Raw genomic sequence first — 14565 nt, 5'->3', positions numbered from 1 at the left:
AATGCTAGGGATAGGTATAGATAGATACTTTTACCCCTATTTACTGTCGATACTGACACATACTACCGTCATCGAAACAAAATTAATTATTACACTCGCATCATGCAAGACAAAATAAGATAAACACTTATGAAACTGAATGTACAATAAAAGAGTGTGTCTAAACTTTGACATTGTATTATTTTAATTGAGAGCAAACGGGCGGCGCGGGGACAGACCGCGCGAATAAGATAGCTTCATCCAACTAATCTATTAGATCAAGTTCAATAATAATGTTTATTTTAAACATAAGCAAAATGTTATAAAAAAAGATCAGTTGGAACGATGCTGTGAGTGTGAGAGCGTTGATTTTTGGCGCGAAAAATGTGATTGCGACGAGTTTCTTTTTGGACCTTAAAATGTTTTTGTTCTGTTTATTTGTTCTTGTGTTCAGCGGCGCTAGAAGCGAGGAGGGGGATCTGGGATACAACCTCAATATTGGATATGCCATTGATCTTTTTGCCAAGTAAGTTCAAAACCTATTGTTACTCCCAGCTATAGGAAGATACAGCCGGGCAAGAAATAGTAGAAGTTAATAGAGGCGCTTATTTTCCTAATATGTACTTTGGTGGATACACTACCGTATCGGTATCGTACAGTATGGTCACCCAAGCAGCTTTCCCATAGGCGTGAGTAGGACTGCCAGCCCAAAACGACGACTCGACGGTCGAATGGCGTAGTGGTTAGTGGCCCTGACTGCTATGCCGAAGGTCCCGGGTTCGATTCCCGGCTTGGGCAGATATTTGTTTAAAGACAGATATTTGTACTCGGGTCTTGGGTGTTGATATTTATATTTAGTATCTATCTATCTATGTTTTTGTGTAGAATCAGCTGTCCGACACCCATAACACAGGTTCTGCCTAGCTTGGGGTCGGATGGCCGTGTGTGAGATGTCCCCACATATTTATTTATTTATTTATTTTAAAAAACGTTTTCTACACTAATTTATCAGGCTTTTTGTATTATTTATTATAAAGTACTTATAGTTACACGTAAATCCCATTAAATGGAATTCTTCAATCATTTTACAATCCTAACTATAATAATTACAAATGTTACACGGTGACAATGGTGTCTGTGTTCCAATACATTGTAAACAGTGGTTTATTTTTGTATATTTATCCCTCGGGGTAATCAGATGACCTAGACCTGTTCCATTTTAAACTGTTTTTCATTCAATGTTAAACACTTTTATAGTTTGTATCGTTAAAATGATCACGCTACTCATTCATATATCTGTAATAAATTTCAAATCTCTAAGGAATGTCCTGACGACCGAATGGCGTAGTGGTTAGTGACCCTGACTACTGAGCCGAAGGTCCCGGGTTCGATTCCCGGCTGGGGCAGATATTTGTTTAAACACAGATATTTGTTCTCAGGTCTTGGATGTGCCCGTAAAATGGCAATAGGCCCGCCCCCTATTACATTGGGACTAACATAACACTCTGGCGAAAAGTGGGTGCAGCAATGCACCTCTGCCTACCCCGCAAGGGAGTACAAGGCGTGAGTGTGTGTGTTTTTTGTGTGTTTATTTTGTACTTACTTATTACACTTCGACTCTGATATCCTATAAGAAATATAAACCTTTTTATACATACAAATCGTTAAATTAGCTTTTAAACTATAAATACCTGCAGTACCTATGTATCTATCAACATATATTAGCTGTATACCATATATAACCCGTGTATAACCATAGTGTAAGCATGTATCTTTGTATGTTAGGTACTCAACCCATATTTAGTCAGTCATTAAACATCTCTTGACTCTAGCGGTCCTCTTTTATTTACTAGTCCAACCATATTCCATGGCGACCTTGCCATGCCGTATTTGGTTCGCGGGATAGACATTCTCAAAAAGTATCGCGCTCGTGTGTGAATAAAATGTTTAAATAATTATATAAATATTACGTGAAAATGGGCAATACTAAATCTGCAACACCCGTACCTCCGCGTCAGGACATTTTGTCACAAATTGGATATTCCAATACTATTACGAATGTGGAACACCCCTTGAAGGAAAATATGACATTATTGTCTTGGACTGTTATGGCTATATTAATTATGCTAGCGCTGTATGCAGTCTACAAAATAATAATCAAGCTGGAGAGGTGCTTGAACCAGCGAGTAGAAGCGATTGCTGATCGACGTCTGGAAGCCCGGTACCGAGGGCGCGAGGAAGCAGCTCGTCGGGTCTCTTCAAGTATTTGAGTGTTTAAAAAAATAAATATTTACATATAGTGCTCGTAATATAAATGAATAGTGAAGCGAAACGGTGTTAATAAGTGCGCGTTTACCTCCGCGAACTCGATACTCCCGAACGTAAATGGAATTGTTGCGCATTCCTGACTGATGAACTTTATCACGGTATGATTTTATGGACAATTAATGATAATTAAGGGTATGATTTAATCAAATTGTTTATTTGCATTTATTCTTTATATTATAATTTTACCTATAACGATAAATATAACAGTATAACAAATTAGAATGTGTGATGGAAAATACTTTAAATGAATACTATGATACTCTTGTGCAGATTAGAAAATATTTAATAAAAAAGGGTAAATCAAGGTACAGTTGTAAAACTACCACAGTTAAATTAGAACAGGCTAATGAAATTGTTAATGAGTGTGAGGATATTATTTTAAATATTTCTGATGAAGAAAAGGGTTTATTTTATGAGTGTACTCAGCTATATAGTAAAATAAGGTCGGTTTATACGGAAATAACTAGTTTGTGTGTTTTGCCTTCTAGTTCTGATTTTTGTTCAGCCACAATGGAGTTTGATTTAAAGTCCGCATGCAGCTTGATCCCGGTGATGGACGGCGAGGAGGCCACTACCAAGAAAATGATCGATGCTGTCGAGATGTACGCCGGTATGCTGAATGAAACTGGTAAGTCACTTTTGATAACATTTGTACTGAAAAGCAGACTGTCCGAAAACGCAAAATTACGTATTTTGACTCAGTATACTTCAGTTTCGGAATTAATAAAAGATTTAAAAAAGCATTTGTTGGTGAAAAAATCATTTACAGCCATCCAAGCACGTTTACAGCAGGCGACGCAAGGATCAAGGACGATCGACCAATACGGTAGTTATATTGAAAAATTATTCACAGACCTAACCATATCGCAATCCGACGACAATCCCGAGGCTTATGGGGTTCTCAAGCCGCTTAACGAAAAAACGGCTATTAAGAGGTTTTCAGACGGCCTGCGTAGTTCACGGTTAAGTACAATCATAGCCGCCAGGAACTACAGCTCACTATCGGAGGCGATCCAGGCTGCCAAGGACGAGGAGACCATGTCAAAGAGTTCCTCGGAAGTGCTACAGTTTTCAGCAACATACAACAGAGGTAGGTCTAATAATTTTATACCGCAGCGACGTGGATATTCGAATTATAACCGTACACGGGATGCGGCCGAGCAGAATTCTAACGATTATAGCCGAAACTTTAATAATTACAATCGGAATTACAACGGTCGCGGACGCTTTACGTCATCGTCAGCTGGACCGCAGCGAGGAAACATGCAGAGAGGCCACTCATCATTTCGCGGAAATTATCGCAACCAAAGAAATGTATTCACGGCGCAAGAACAACAAGAACATAGTAGCGATGCCACTACTACAAATGAAAATGAAAGCACAAATAATCAGTTTTTTCGAGACTAACCACGCTATTCTATCTTTTAACGGCTTATCCAGTTTTGTCCCTTTACGATTAAATAATAAAAAATATTTTTGGCTCATTGATACGGGGGCATCATTATCGGTAATAAGAAAAGAAGTATTGCCACATTCCATTTCCATATATAGAGATGACACTGTCGTCAACGGTATAGGAGGCCAGATTCACTCGTTAGGACATGTTTATTTAAGATTGGTTACAAATGAAAATGATACGTTTGATCACAAGTTTCATGTTTTTAATAACTTGCCATTAAAGGCAGATGGAATTCTCGGTTTAGATTTCTTGGCTAAGTACGAATCGAAAATTAATCTTGAACAAAATACTTTATCTTTGAACAATAACGGAAAAGAATGTTTATTAGGTATTTGTGAAAAACCAAAATCTTATTCTGATGACGTTTTAGTTCTACCTGCAAGATCCGAATCAATTCATCATATTTATTTAGAAAATGATTTGAAAGAAGATGGTGTAGTATGTGCGAAAGAGTTGAGAAAGGATGTGTTTCTAGCAGGATCAATAGTAAAGCCGCGTTGGGGTAAAATTTCTGTGAAAATACTGAATTTAAGTGAAAATGATATTAGTATACCCGTGTTTACACCTGAAATTCATCTACTATCTGAGTATGAAATCTGTAAATTTAACAAATGTAAACGAAACATGGACAGAGCTAAACAACTTTTAAATAACCTAAAATTAAATCATTTGAATGCCGAAGAACAAAAATCATTACAGTCAATATGCGTTAAATATTGTGATATATTTTTTCTTGATGGAGACAAGTTATCAACAACAAATATTAGTGAACAAGCTATAGTTTTAAAATCAAACACCAGTCCAGTGTATGTAAAACCATATCGGTTACCAGAATCTCAAAAAAGAGAAATTAATAAACAGATAAATAAAATGCTTGAAGATGATATCATAGAAGAATCACAAAGTGACTGGTCCAGTCCTATTTTATTAGTACCTAAAAAAACAGCTTCTGGTGAAGAACAAAAATGGCGTCTTGTAGTGGATTTTAGAAAATTGAATGAAAATGTGGAGGATGATAAGTTTCCACTACCAAACATAACTGAAATACTGGACTCTCTTTCGGGTTCAGTCTACTTTTCCCACCTAGATTTGCAACAAGGTTATTATCAAGTTTCCCTAGCTCCAGATAGTCGTAAGTGCACTGCGTTTACAACTAGCACTGGTCAATATCAAATGAAACGTTTACCAATGGGTCTCAAGACAAGTCCTAGTTCTTTCAGTCGTGTGATGTCAATAGCAATGTCGGGTTTAACATTTGAAAAATGTTTTGTGTATCTGGACGATTTGATAGTTTTTGGAAGAAATTTAGAAATGCATAACAAAAATTTGATAGATGTGTTCGAAAGATTACGAAAAACCAACTTAAAATTAAATCCCGAAAAATGTCAGTTCTTAAAAAAGGAAATACTTTATCTCGGTCATGTAGTTTCTGCTAATGGAGTAGCACCAGATCCAACCAAAATCAGTACTTTACAAAATTATCCAGTCCCAACCACCGCTGAAGAAGTGAAGAGATTTGTTGCATTCTGTAACTATTATAGAAAATTTGTCCCTTCTTTTGCAGATATAACAAGCCCTTTGAATAAGCTGTGTAGGAAAAATGAACAATTTATTTGGACTAAAGATTGCGATGATGCATTTCAAAATTTAAAAATACTCTTAACTACCCCACCTGTTCTTCAATTTCCTGATTTTTCAGAAAATAACGAGTTTGTCATCCAAACAGATGCGTCAGGCACTGCAATTGGAGCTGTATTATGTAATAAAGATTTAAGGCCTATTGCATATGCCAGTAGACCATTAAATAAAGCAGAAAGAAACTACCCCACTATTCAAAAAGAATTAGTTGCTATTGTGTGGGCAGTAAAGTATTTTAGGCCGTATGTTTATGGTAGATTCTTCACAATAATGACAGACCATAGACCGTTGGTGTACCTTTTTGGAATGAAAGATCCATCCAGCCGGTTATTAAAATTCAGATTATTGCTTGAGGAGTATGATTTTAAAATTATTTATATAAAAGGTAAAGATAATGTAGCTGCAGATGCATTATCTAGAATTAGTGTAACATCTGATGAATTGAAGAGTATGAATGACATGATTATGAATGTTATGACTAGGGCACAAAAGAAGAGAATGGAAGGAAAAGATAAAGATGATGAATTGAAGATCCAAAATAATCTTACTACATCTAGTAACGATTGGCCTAATCAACCAAAAGTTGTGGATATATTGAGAAAACCTTGTGACTCAGTAGAAGTAGTATTAATGACTGGAAAAGAAATATATGCATTAAATAAACAGAATATGATAACAAAGAAAGATGAATATTTAAATTATATTGAAAGTAAAGGAATAATTAGTGTCAATCTTGATTTCAAAGCACAAATGTCGCGAGCCGAGTTTGTGAAGAAATTAAGTTTAATGTGTGAAGATATTGGTATAAAAGAGATATGTATAGTAAAAGATGTTGAAAATGTAAACTTTATTAGAGAAATATGTGAAGAAGTAAATTCAATTAAGAATTGGTCCGGACCACGAATATGCATAATAAGAGGTATAAAGAAAATTATTGACGAGAATGAAAAGAAATTTATTATTAACGACTTCCATTTACTGCCTACCAGTGGCCACTCAGGTATGCGCAGGATGGTAAACAATATAAAGAGACGATATTACTGGCCAGGTATCGAAAAGGACGTCCAAGAATTTATACAAAAATGTACGAAATGTCAAAAAATGAAACATTCTCGTTATATTAAAGAACCGATGCAAATAACAACAACAGCCACATCGGCTTTCGATAAGATATTCTTAGATTTAGTTGGACCTTTAGATAGAGATGACGAAGGAAATTGCTACATTCTTACAGTACAGTGTGAGTTGACCAAATTTATACAGGCATTCCCCATTCAAAATAAAGAAACAGTAACTGTAGCCAAAGAGTTTGTTCAAAATTTTATTTTAAAATTCGGTATTCCCAGGGTTATAGCAACAGATAGAGGCTCGGAGTTCATTTCAGCAACAATGGAACAGGTTTGTAAATTATTAGAAATAGAGAAATTATGTTCCACAGCTTACCACCACCAGTCTATTGGGGCTCTTGAAAATACACACAAACACTTGGGTGCATTTTTAAGAATCCAATGTGACTCTCATCCCGGCACTTGGAGTTACTGGTTACCCTTTTGGACATTTAGTTTTAATAGTACAGTACACACAGAAACTAAATATACTCCGTATGAACTAGTTTTTGGCAAACAATGTAACATTCCTTGTAGAATTAATAATGAAATAGACCCTTTGTATAACATAGATAGTTATCCCTTACAGCTTAAGTATAGATTACAGGTAGCTCTTAAAGATGCTCGAAATAATTTGATTATAAGCAAACAGAAAAGAAAAGAAATGTATGATAGGTAAATCTGCTAACCCCATAGTATATGCTAAAGACGATTTGGTTTTGTTAAAGAATGAAACAGGGCGTAAATTAGATCCTTTGTTTGATGGTCCCTATACTGTACTTGAAGATGTAGGTTGTAATGTGAAAGTAATCAAGGATGGAAAAGTTCAGTTAGTTCATAAAAATAGGACTAAGCCATATGTAACTATCAAATAATCAATGTTAATCAATATTATAATAATATCTTGTATGCAAAAATAATGAAAAATGTATTTTTATTATTTTTTTTATGTACCCCCGGAGGTGCAGTACCTATGTATCTATCAACATATATTAGCTGTATACCATATATAACCCGTGTATAACCATAGTGTAAGCATGTATCTTTGTATGTTACTCAACCCATATTTAGTCAGTCATTAAACATCTCTTGACTCTAGCGGTCCTCTTTTATTTACTAGTCCAACCATATTCCATACCTACAGTTCTCCCATATTAATAATGCGCATGCAAATCTTCGCAAACTGTCGTATTCCCGGAAACACCCGAATCAGTGCCTTAAACAAAGCACTTGCATTTTGATCCTTGTTCGAAAGAAATCGTAGTCAATATCATGTGACACATAATCGAAAACAATTTGGGCGGTCGGTGGCTGTCACCGATCAGTCAAGGGTCTCAAGGTCAAGATCAATATTACTTTTGTGGAATTATAAAGAGCTGCAATTACACATCGTTCTTGTTATTTTTTTCAAATGTGAATTTAATTTCAACTTTCATTATTTTTGACGATGCCATATTATGAGGCACATTTAAGAATAAAATATGCGTCACATTGATAGACTTCACTTTGCCAATAAAGCCACACCCAAAAGACCAAGTTTGTAATTGTAATATTATTGTTTATGATCAGCGCTGTAAATACTTTTGAACTGAGATTTTTATGTAAACATTTTTATTAATGTGAAATAATCAGTGCTGTAAATACTTTTGAACTGAGATTTCAATTTTTTTATATAAACCTGTGTTTGAAATCCATTTCTCCTTATAATATAAACCTTGTGTTATTCAAACCTTCTTTCATCCATCTTTACATCAGCTTCAGTAAGACACTTGAAAAGTACCTACTGTAACATTTTCGAAGTAAATTTTAATATTATGGAATATTATGAATTATCGAATCAAATTTCGTTACTGATAAATCAATTATCTCTTTTAGCACCAATTACATAATTCTACTAAAATTTCATGAAGAAAATGCACTTAACCACTCTAAATACATAATAGTTTTCTAACGCTCGGGAATACGACCGTTGCCGAACAATGACGAAGATTTCTATGTGCATTATCAATTTTGGGGAACTGTACGTAATTAAATTATTTATTAATGCAGCGTGTTAACCTATTAAAAACAAACCGACAATTCAAAATATTTATCTTGAATACTACAATAGTATTACTAGTAGGAAATAGCATAGAAGTAGAGAAAGAGGACATAATTCAATGTTATGACGCACTTTCTTCTATTAATGTTAGGAAAACCATTATTTGTGCTTTCCCTTACTCCACCTCACGGACTACAAAGCAGAATAATTACATAGGTGATTTAAATATGTTATTATTTAACATGACCTTTGGTGACAGAGAAAGAATGATGTATTTCGATACAAATAAATTTATTCATAATTTTATTTTGACTAAGAGTACATTATTTGTACCTAAGTTTTATAAGCGACAGATAGCTAAATTGTTATCTTACAATATTTATGACCCTGTTATAAGTAGTATAACAGAAGTAGGACCAACTGATACGATAGTTAGTAGTAATACTAATGTAAATTTAAATTTAAACTGCCATGCACGACAAGAGATGAGCAACTGAGAGTTGTACACCAGAACATTCAGGGGCTTTCTCGCAAACTTCTAATGCTAGAGTTATTTTTAGAACAATACGACATAGACATAATTTGTATTACTGAGCATCACCTTAAAAATGATGACATGAATTTTAATGTAAAAAATTATAATGTTATTAGCTCATTTAATAGGAAATCGTTAGACAAAGGAGGATCATTAATATTTGTAAAGAAAAATTTAAAATGTAAGGATAGGAAAGATATTGTAAAATTATCGGTCGAAAGAATAGCTGAACTAGCTTGTGTTGAGATGGACAAGTATATAATTTTAAGCGTGTACAGGCCCCCCTCTTCTGACTATAAAGTATTTGAGAAAGTGATGGAGGATAGTCTTACCATCTTATCTAAGAGCTCAAAACAAGTGGTCGTGGTGGGAGATTTTAATATTGATTTATTAGTTGAGACTTCTATGAAATGTTGTATAATTAATTTGTTCAAGTCATATAATTTAAGTAATGTCTTCCTGGAACCTACCAGAATTACTCCCGCCTCAGCCACTTGTATTGACAATATTTACTGTAATTGTGATTTTACTAATCATTCTGTAATCAATTGTTTACCATCCGACCACAGTGGGCAAATTATTACGTTTCCTTGTACTTTTGAACGCAAGTCAGCCACTTTTAAGTTCAGACCAGTAACATCATACAGAATTGATAAGTTTAAATCTCGATTGAACAGTAAACTTGGCTACTGTAGAAGCTCTGAAAGAAATCCCAATGATGCCTTTAAGGAAATATTTCAAGGTTTGTCTCAAGAATTTGAAAACGTGTTCACTAAGAAAGAAGTAGATGTTAATTGTAAACTAAGTCTTAATGACTGGGCAACATCGGGAATTTATAAGAGCAGACGTAAATTATATGATCTCTATGAACAGCGTACATTTACTCATGACGATAACTTTAGAGATTATGTAAAGAAATATACAAAGATATTCAAAGCCGTTTGCCACCAAGCTAAATCAGGTTATATAAATAGAAAGAATAAAAACTCTAATAACAAGATTAAAACCGTATGGAATATCATTAATACTGAAACCGGGAAGAATAAACCACGTGATTTAAATTTTGAACTTAAAATTAATGATAAAATTGTTTCATCTAGTGAAGATTTGGCTTCCGTCTTTGAAGATTTTTTCCGTAGTATACCGTTAGCTACAACTGAGAACCTTGATTCATCTTGCGCTGAAGCTGAACGTTTGCTAAGAGGGAATGCACCGCCTTGCGATCTCGACTTTCAATTTCATGGTATAAATACACAGACCATAATTACCACTTATAAAGAATTAAATTTAAAAATGACAGAAGATTTATGGGGCATGTCCGTTAAAGTTATTAGTCATGTTATTGATATCCTAGCACCCCACTTGGCTAATCTTTTTAACAGATGCATTGAGGTCGGTGTATTCCCCGATTTGATGAAACTTAGTAAACTAATACCGCTTTTTAAATCTGGTGAGAAAAATGATCCCAATAATTTTAGGCCTGTATCAGTTTTGCCAGTACTGAGTAAAATATTTGAAAAAATTATGCTGCATCAAATGCTTTCGCACTTTAGTATTCACGGCCTTCTCCATAACCAACAGTTCGGTTTCACCAAAGGTCGATCTACAACTGACGCTGGTGTCGCGTTGGTCAAACACATATTTAGTGCTTGGGAGGAACGTCTTGATGCTGTGGGTGTATTTTGCGATCTATCGAAAGCATTTGATTGTGTGGATCATGCCACTCTACTTATGAAACTTAAATATTATGGGCTAACTGGCAAAGCTCTTACATTATTGGAATCATACTTGAGCAACAGAACTCAACTAGTTGACATAAATGGAGTGCGTTCGGCTGGCTGTCCTGTCAGTATGGGTGTTCCCCAAGGCTCGATTTTAGGACCATTCTTGTTTCTTGTATATGTTAACGATTTACCGTTTTTGGTAGATAAATTATGTGAGATAGTACTGTTTGCTGATGACACTTCACTTATATTTAAGTTGAAGCGACAAGAAGTCAATTTTGACAATGCAAACAGTACTCTTTCCATAGTTGCTAATTGGTTCACTGTAAATAATTTAGCTCTTAACTCCAAGAAAACAAAATGTATTAAATTCACTTTGCCTAATGTAAGACAAGTAGAGACATATTTGACATTGAATAACGATAAGCTAGAGTTAGTAAATGAAACGGTATTCCTGGGTATTACAATTGACTCAAAGTTGCAATGGGGACCCCATATTGAGAGGATAGCCGGTAGATTGAGTTCTGCAGCTTATGCGGTTAGAACCATTAGACAGTTAACAGATGTAGATACAGCCAGGCTTGTGTATTTTAGTTATTTTCATAGTGTTATGTCTTACGGAATTCTATTGTGGGGACGAGCGGCTGACATTAATCAAATCTTTGTTCTGCAAAAACGAGCAATTCGAGCCATATACATATGTATTAGGGTCTAGAATTTCATTAAGAGATACGTTTAAGGAAATAGGTATACTAACTGTTCCATGCCAATATATTTATGAAAATATTATGTATGTTCGTAAAAACTTAAATTCATTTAGTAAAGTAGGAGCCACTCACGGTATTGAGACCAGAAACAAAAATAAGTTGCTTTTCCCCACACTCAGACTTTCGAAAACAAACACATCATTCATGGGGAACTGTATACGCTTTTATAATAAATTATCAAATGAAGCAATAAACCTTACTGAGCAAAAATTTAAGAATTATGTTAAAGCTACATTATGTAGTAAAGCTTACTATAGTATAAATGATTATTTAAACGACAAAAACGCGTGGTCTTGTCCACCTCAGCTAAGGCTATTGAAAAAATGAAATGGATATAGGTACTTAAGTAAAATTGTAGGTACTAGATATAAGTAAAAATTGTAATAGATTATAAGGAAAAAGTTGAAAAGATGCTCGAGGAGTTTCTTTCGCCATTTCTTTCCTTCTCAATGACGGGGCCTTTGTGAAATGGTGGTAGATGACTATCGACAAATAATTGTAAAATTTTACGTCGATTAAACCATTTGAATTTGAATTTGAATTTATGGTATAGTCTTTATTCCTGGTGCACTTAACCCTTTGCATCGAAATATCCTTCCACCCAATGGTTGTCTGGAAGAAATGTGTACAAATAAAGAGTATCTATCTATCAATCTTCAATTCCCAGCTACGGAGACCTAGGCCAGGTGACTCGGGTGGTGTCATCAGACTACGAGGACAGGGACGATGGCAACGACGGCCCGGCTGAGCCCTTCAACGAGAAGAACATTCGCATTTTTGCCAACGCTACCAGTTCAGAGACCATCAGCAACGTTATTGACGACAACATGAGCTTGCTGTTCTGTGACACGTTTGAGGAGCTGTTGGAGTATTATTTTAAAGACTTCAGTATTGAGGGGTGAGCTTTTTGTGCCGGTGTCGGAGAAAACTTTGCGGGGTTAGCCCTTTCTACAGTATGAGAGCAGAACTAAATTGTATTGAACGATATCACTAACAGTGTGCGAATCACGAATATTGTCGACTTTTGTCGATAGCAATTCAATAGGGTCACTGGAGTTTGTATGCGTTTTACTAGTTTCTGACGTTACCGACAGGGGCGCTGATCAAGATGTCACACAAATTACTATCGACTTGAGTAAACAGTATTCGTGATTCGCACACAGTACTTATTAGGAAAGAATGCTGGATGCTATAAATTATACCCTCTTTGGTTCTCAGTTTATCTCAACCATGGAAAGCCTTTATGGGCGATTGGATACCGGAGGAAATAATGAGGACACTAGGCATAGAGTACAATCCGGCTTCAGAGAACTGCTGCTTTGTGCTAGCCAAGCTGTCAAAATCCCACCGGACTGTCAAAATGAACAATTTGACAGGCCAAGTAGCTGTCAAGGAGTATGTGAAGCGAGCGATCAACGATCTGGATTATAATGACGACGCCAAAATGAGAAGGTTTATGGAGAACTATGGGACGCATTACATAAATTCGTATGTCACCGGGAATTTTATTTATCAGGTAAAAAGCGTTTATTTAAACAAAATGGTCATGAAATTATTGATTTATTTTTGGGGACAGTTGCGCTACAAAACTCACTATAATACCCACCTACCCACTCGCTATAGCTATGAGAAAGTAGAAATGTTTCTGATATGCCCAGTAGCAGAAATTAACTATGTCCGTATACTTTCAAAGCCAGGCAGCACTACATTGAATGCCGACATTAGCTTAGTAGTTCCTTTCTACAACACAGTATTTAATTATTTTTCAGGTGTTTAAATACAAAAGAGTGGGATACAACCTGTTGAAAGCCTACATGAGGAAAGGTCGCAGCAAGACTCAGCCGGATAATCTGAGATTTTACTTCTCATCCTATTTCCTGCAAAATGTCGGAGATATTCGGGTAAGAATGTTAACTTTATGTAAATGTAGATATTTCTAATGCGGTTAATGCTAGGCTAGACTAGGAGGCTCACTAGCGCCACCAATAAAATAAAACATCTTCAAGAGTTTTTCTAAAAAGTTACAGGACAATCTGTGTGTCACGCTAATTCCAATTTGTATAACCTACCTCCTAATTCCTAATATATTTTTAATTGCGTTTAAAAGTAAATATTTTAATCCCCCAAAGCTACCCTTTCCTTTTTTGGCATTATCAGTCCATATTTATATAACAAACCTAATTAACAGATAGCAAGCGGCAACAAAACAATAGAAGCCTGGGCTCGTCACAACCTACGCGACAGCCAATACCTGTATTCACGTCCAAGCCTCATGCGACTGTACTACAACCACGTGCTTGTCTACAAACTCAACCAACTGTTGGACAACGGCGCGCTACTAGCCATGAATCTAAAGACTTTGAAGCCAATATTCCAGGACAGAAGGAAAGGGGACAAATTCGAGGAGATTATTGAAAATGATCTGCTTCTGTGGGAGGTTAATGCGTAGATATGTAAGTGCTGCTGTAATTTATCTCAGATGGTGATAAAGAGGAAAGTGTTTTACTTATTGGTATTGTTCAACTTAAGCTACTACTATTTGATACAAGATGGCGTTGAAAACTTTATACATGATGTATCCACAAATGCATTTAAAATATGGTGGCCATCAGAAATTGCTAAACGATGTCAAGACACTGTCAAACACATTATAAATATAGTCAAATTCTGTAAAAAAAACTGTTATTAACTTATTATATTAAATAAATGTTGACTAACCCCCTTATTCACATAAAAGTTATAGCACGTTTTAGCCATTGAACTGTTTTGTCCCTTTTTGTCGAAGAACAATTTATTCTTTGACTGCGAGCGACAAAACAGTTCAGGATAAGGGGGTAAGTAAAGTATCTAGTTAAGTTTTTTTTATTAATTCACGGTTAATGTAATAAATAATAAATACGTTGTTTGAGTATATATTATTTATTTTTAATAGACACCTATTTTGTTACTAACATTGAGATGTATTTCAATAAAATTGAGACATTTAGT

The 14565-nt window shown here is 35.2% G+C and overlaps 1 protein-coding gene across 1 annotated transcript; it reads left to right on the top strand.

Moving 5' to 3' along the window:
- The first annotated feature begins 185 nt into the window (after positions 1-185).
- On the top strand, positions 186-14490 carry LOC105380021 (torso-like protein). The gene is made up of 5 exons (XM_011549501.3): positions 186-505; positions 12245-12475; positions 12796-13093; positions 13347-13478; positions 13766-14490. The coding sequence occupies exons 1-5, from the start codon at positions 399-401 to the stop codon at positions 14024-14026; spliced, it is 1029 nt and encodes a 342-aa protein (XP_011547803.3). The 5' UTR covers positions 186-398; the 3' UTR covers positions 14027-14490.
- Positions 14491-14565: the final 75 nt, after the last annotated feature.

The sequence above is a fragment of the Plutella xylostella genome, chromosome 14, assembly GCF_932276165.1.
Source record: "Plutella xylostella chromosome 14, ilPluXylo3.1, whole genome shotgun sequence".
In the NCBI taxonomy this organism is placed as follows: Eukaryota; Metazoa; Arthropoda; class Insecta; order Lepidoptera; family Plutellidae; genus Plutella; species Plutella xylostella.
Note: the sequence above shows the minus strand (reverse complement) of the source record. Positions and strands in the feature narration are given on the sequence as shown.

What these genes read in the sequence shown, in the direction of transcription:
- LOC105380021 (XM_011549501.3), top strand. Translation starts at nt 399, where the DNA reads ATGTTTTTGTTCTGTTTATTTGTTCTTGTGTTCAGCGGCGCTAGAAGC. An exon ending in GCCATTGATCTTTTTGCCAA is followed by an intron (nt 506 to 12,244) that starts GTAAGTTCAAAA and finishes TTCAATTCCCAG; the next exon opens with CTACGGAGACCTAGGCCAGG. An exon ending in CCGGGAATTTTATTTATCAG is followed by an intron (nt 13,094 to 13,346) that starts GTAAAAAGCGTT and finishes ATTATTTTTCAG; the next exon opens with GTGTTTAAATACAAAAGAGT.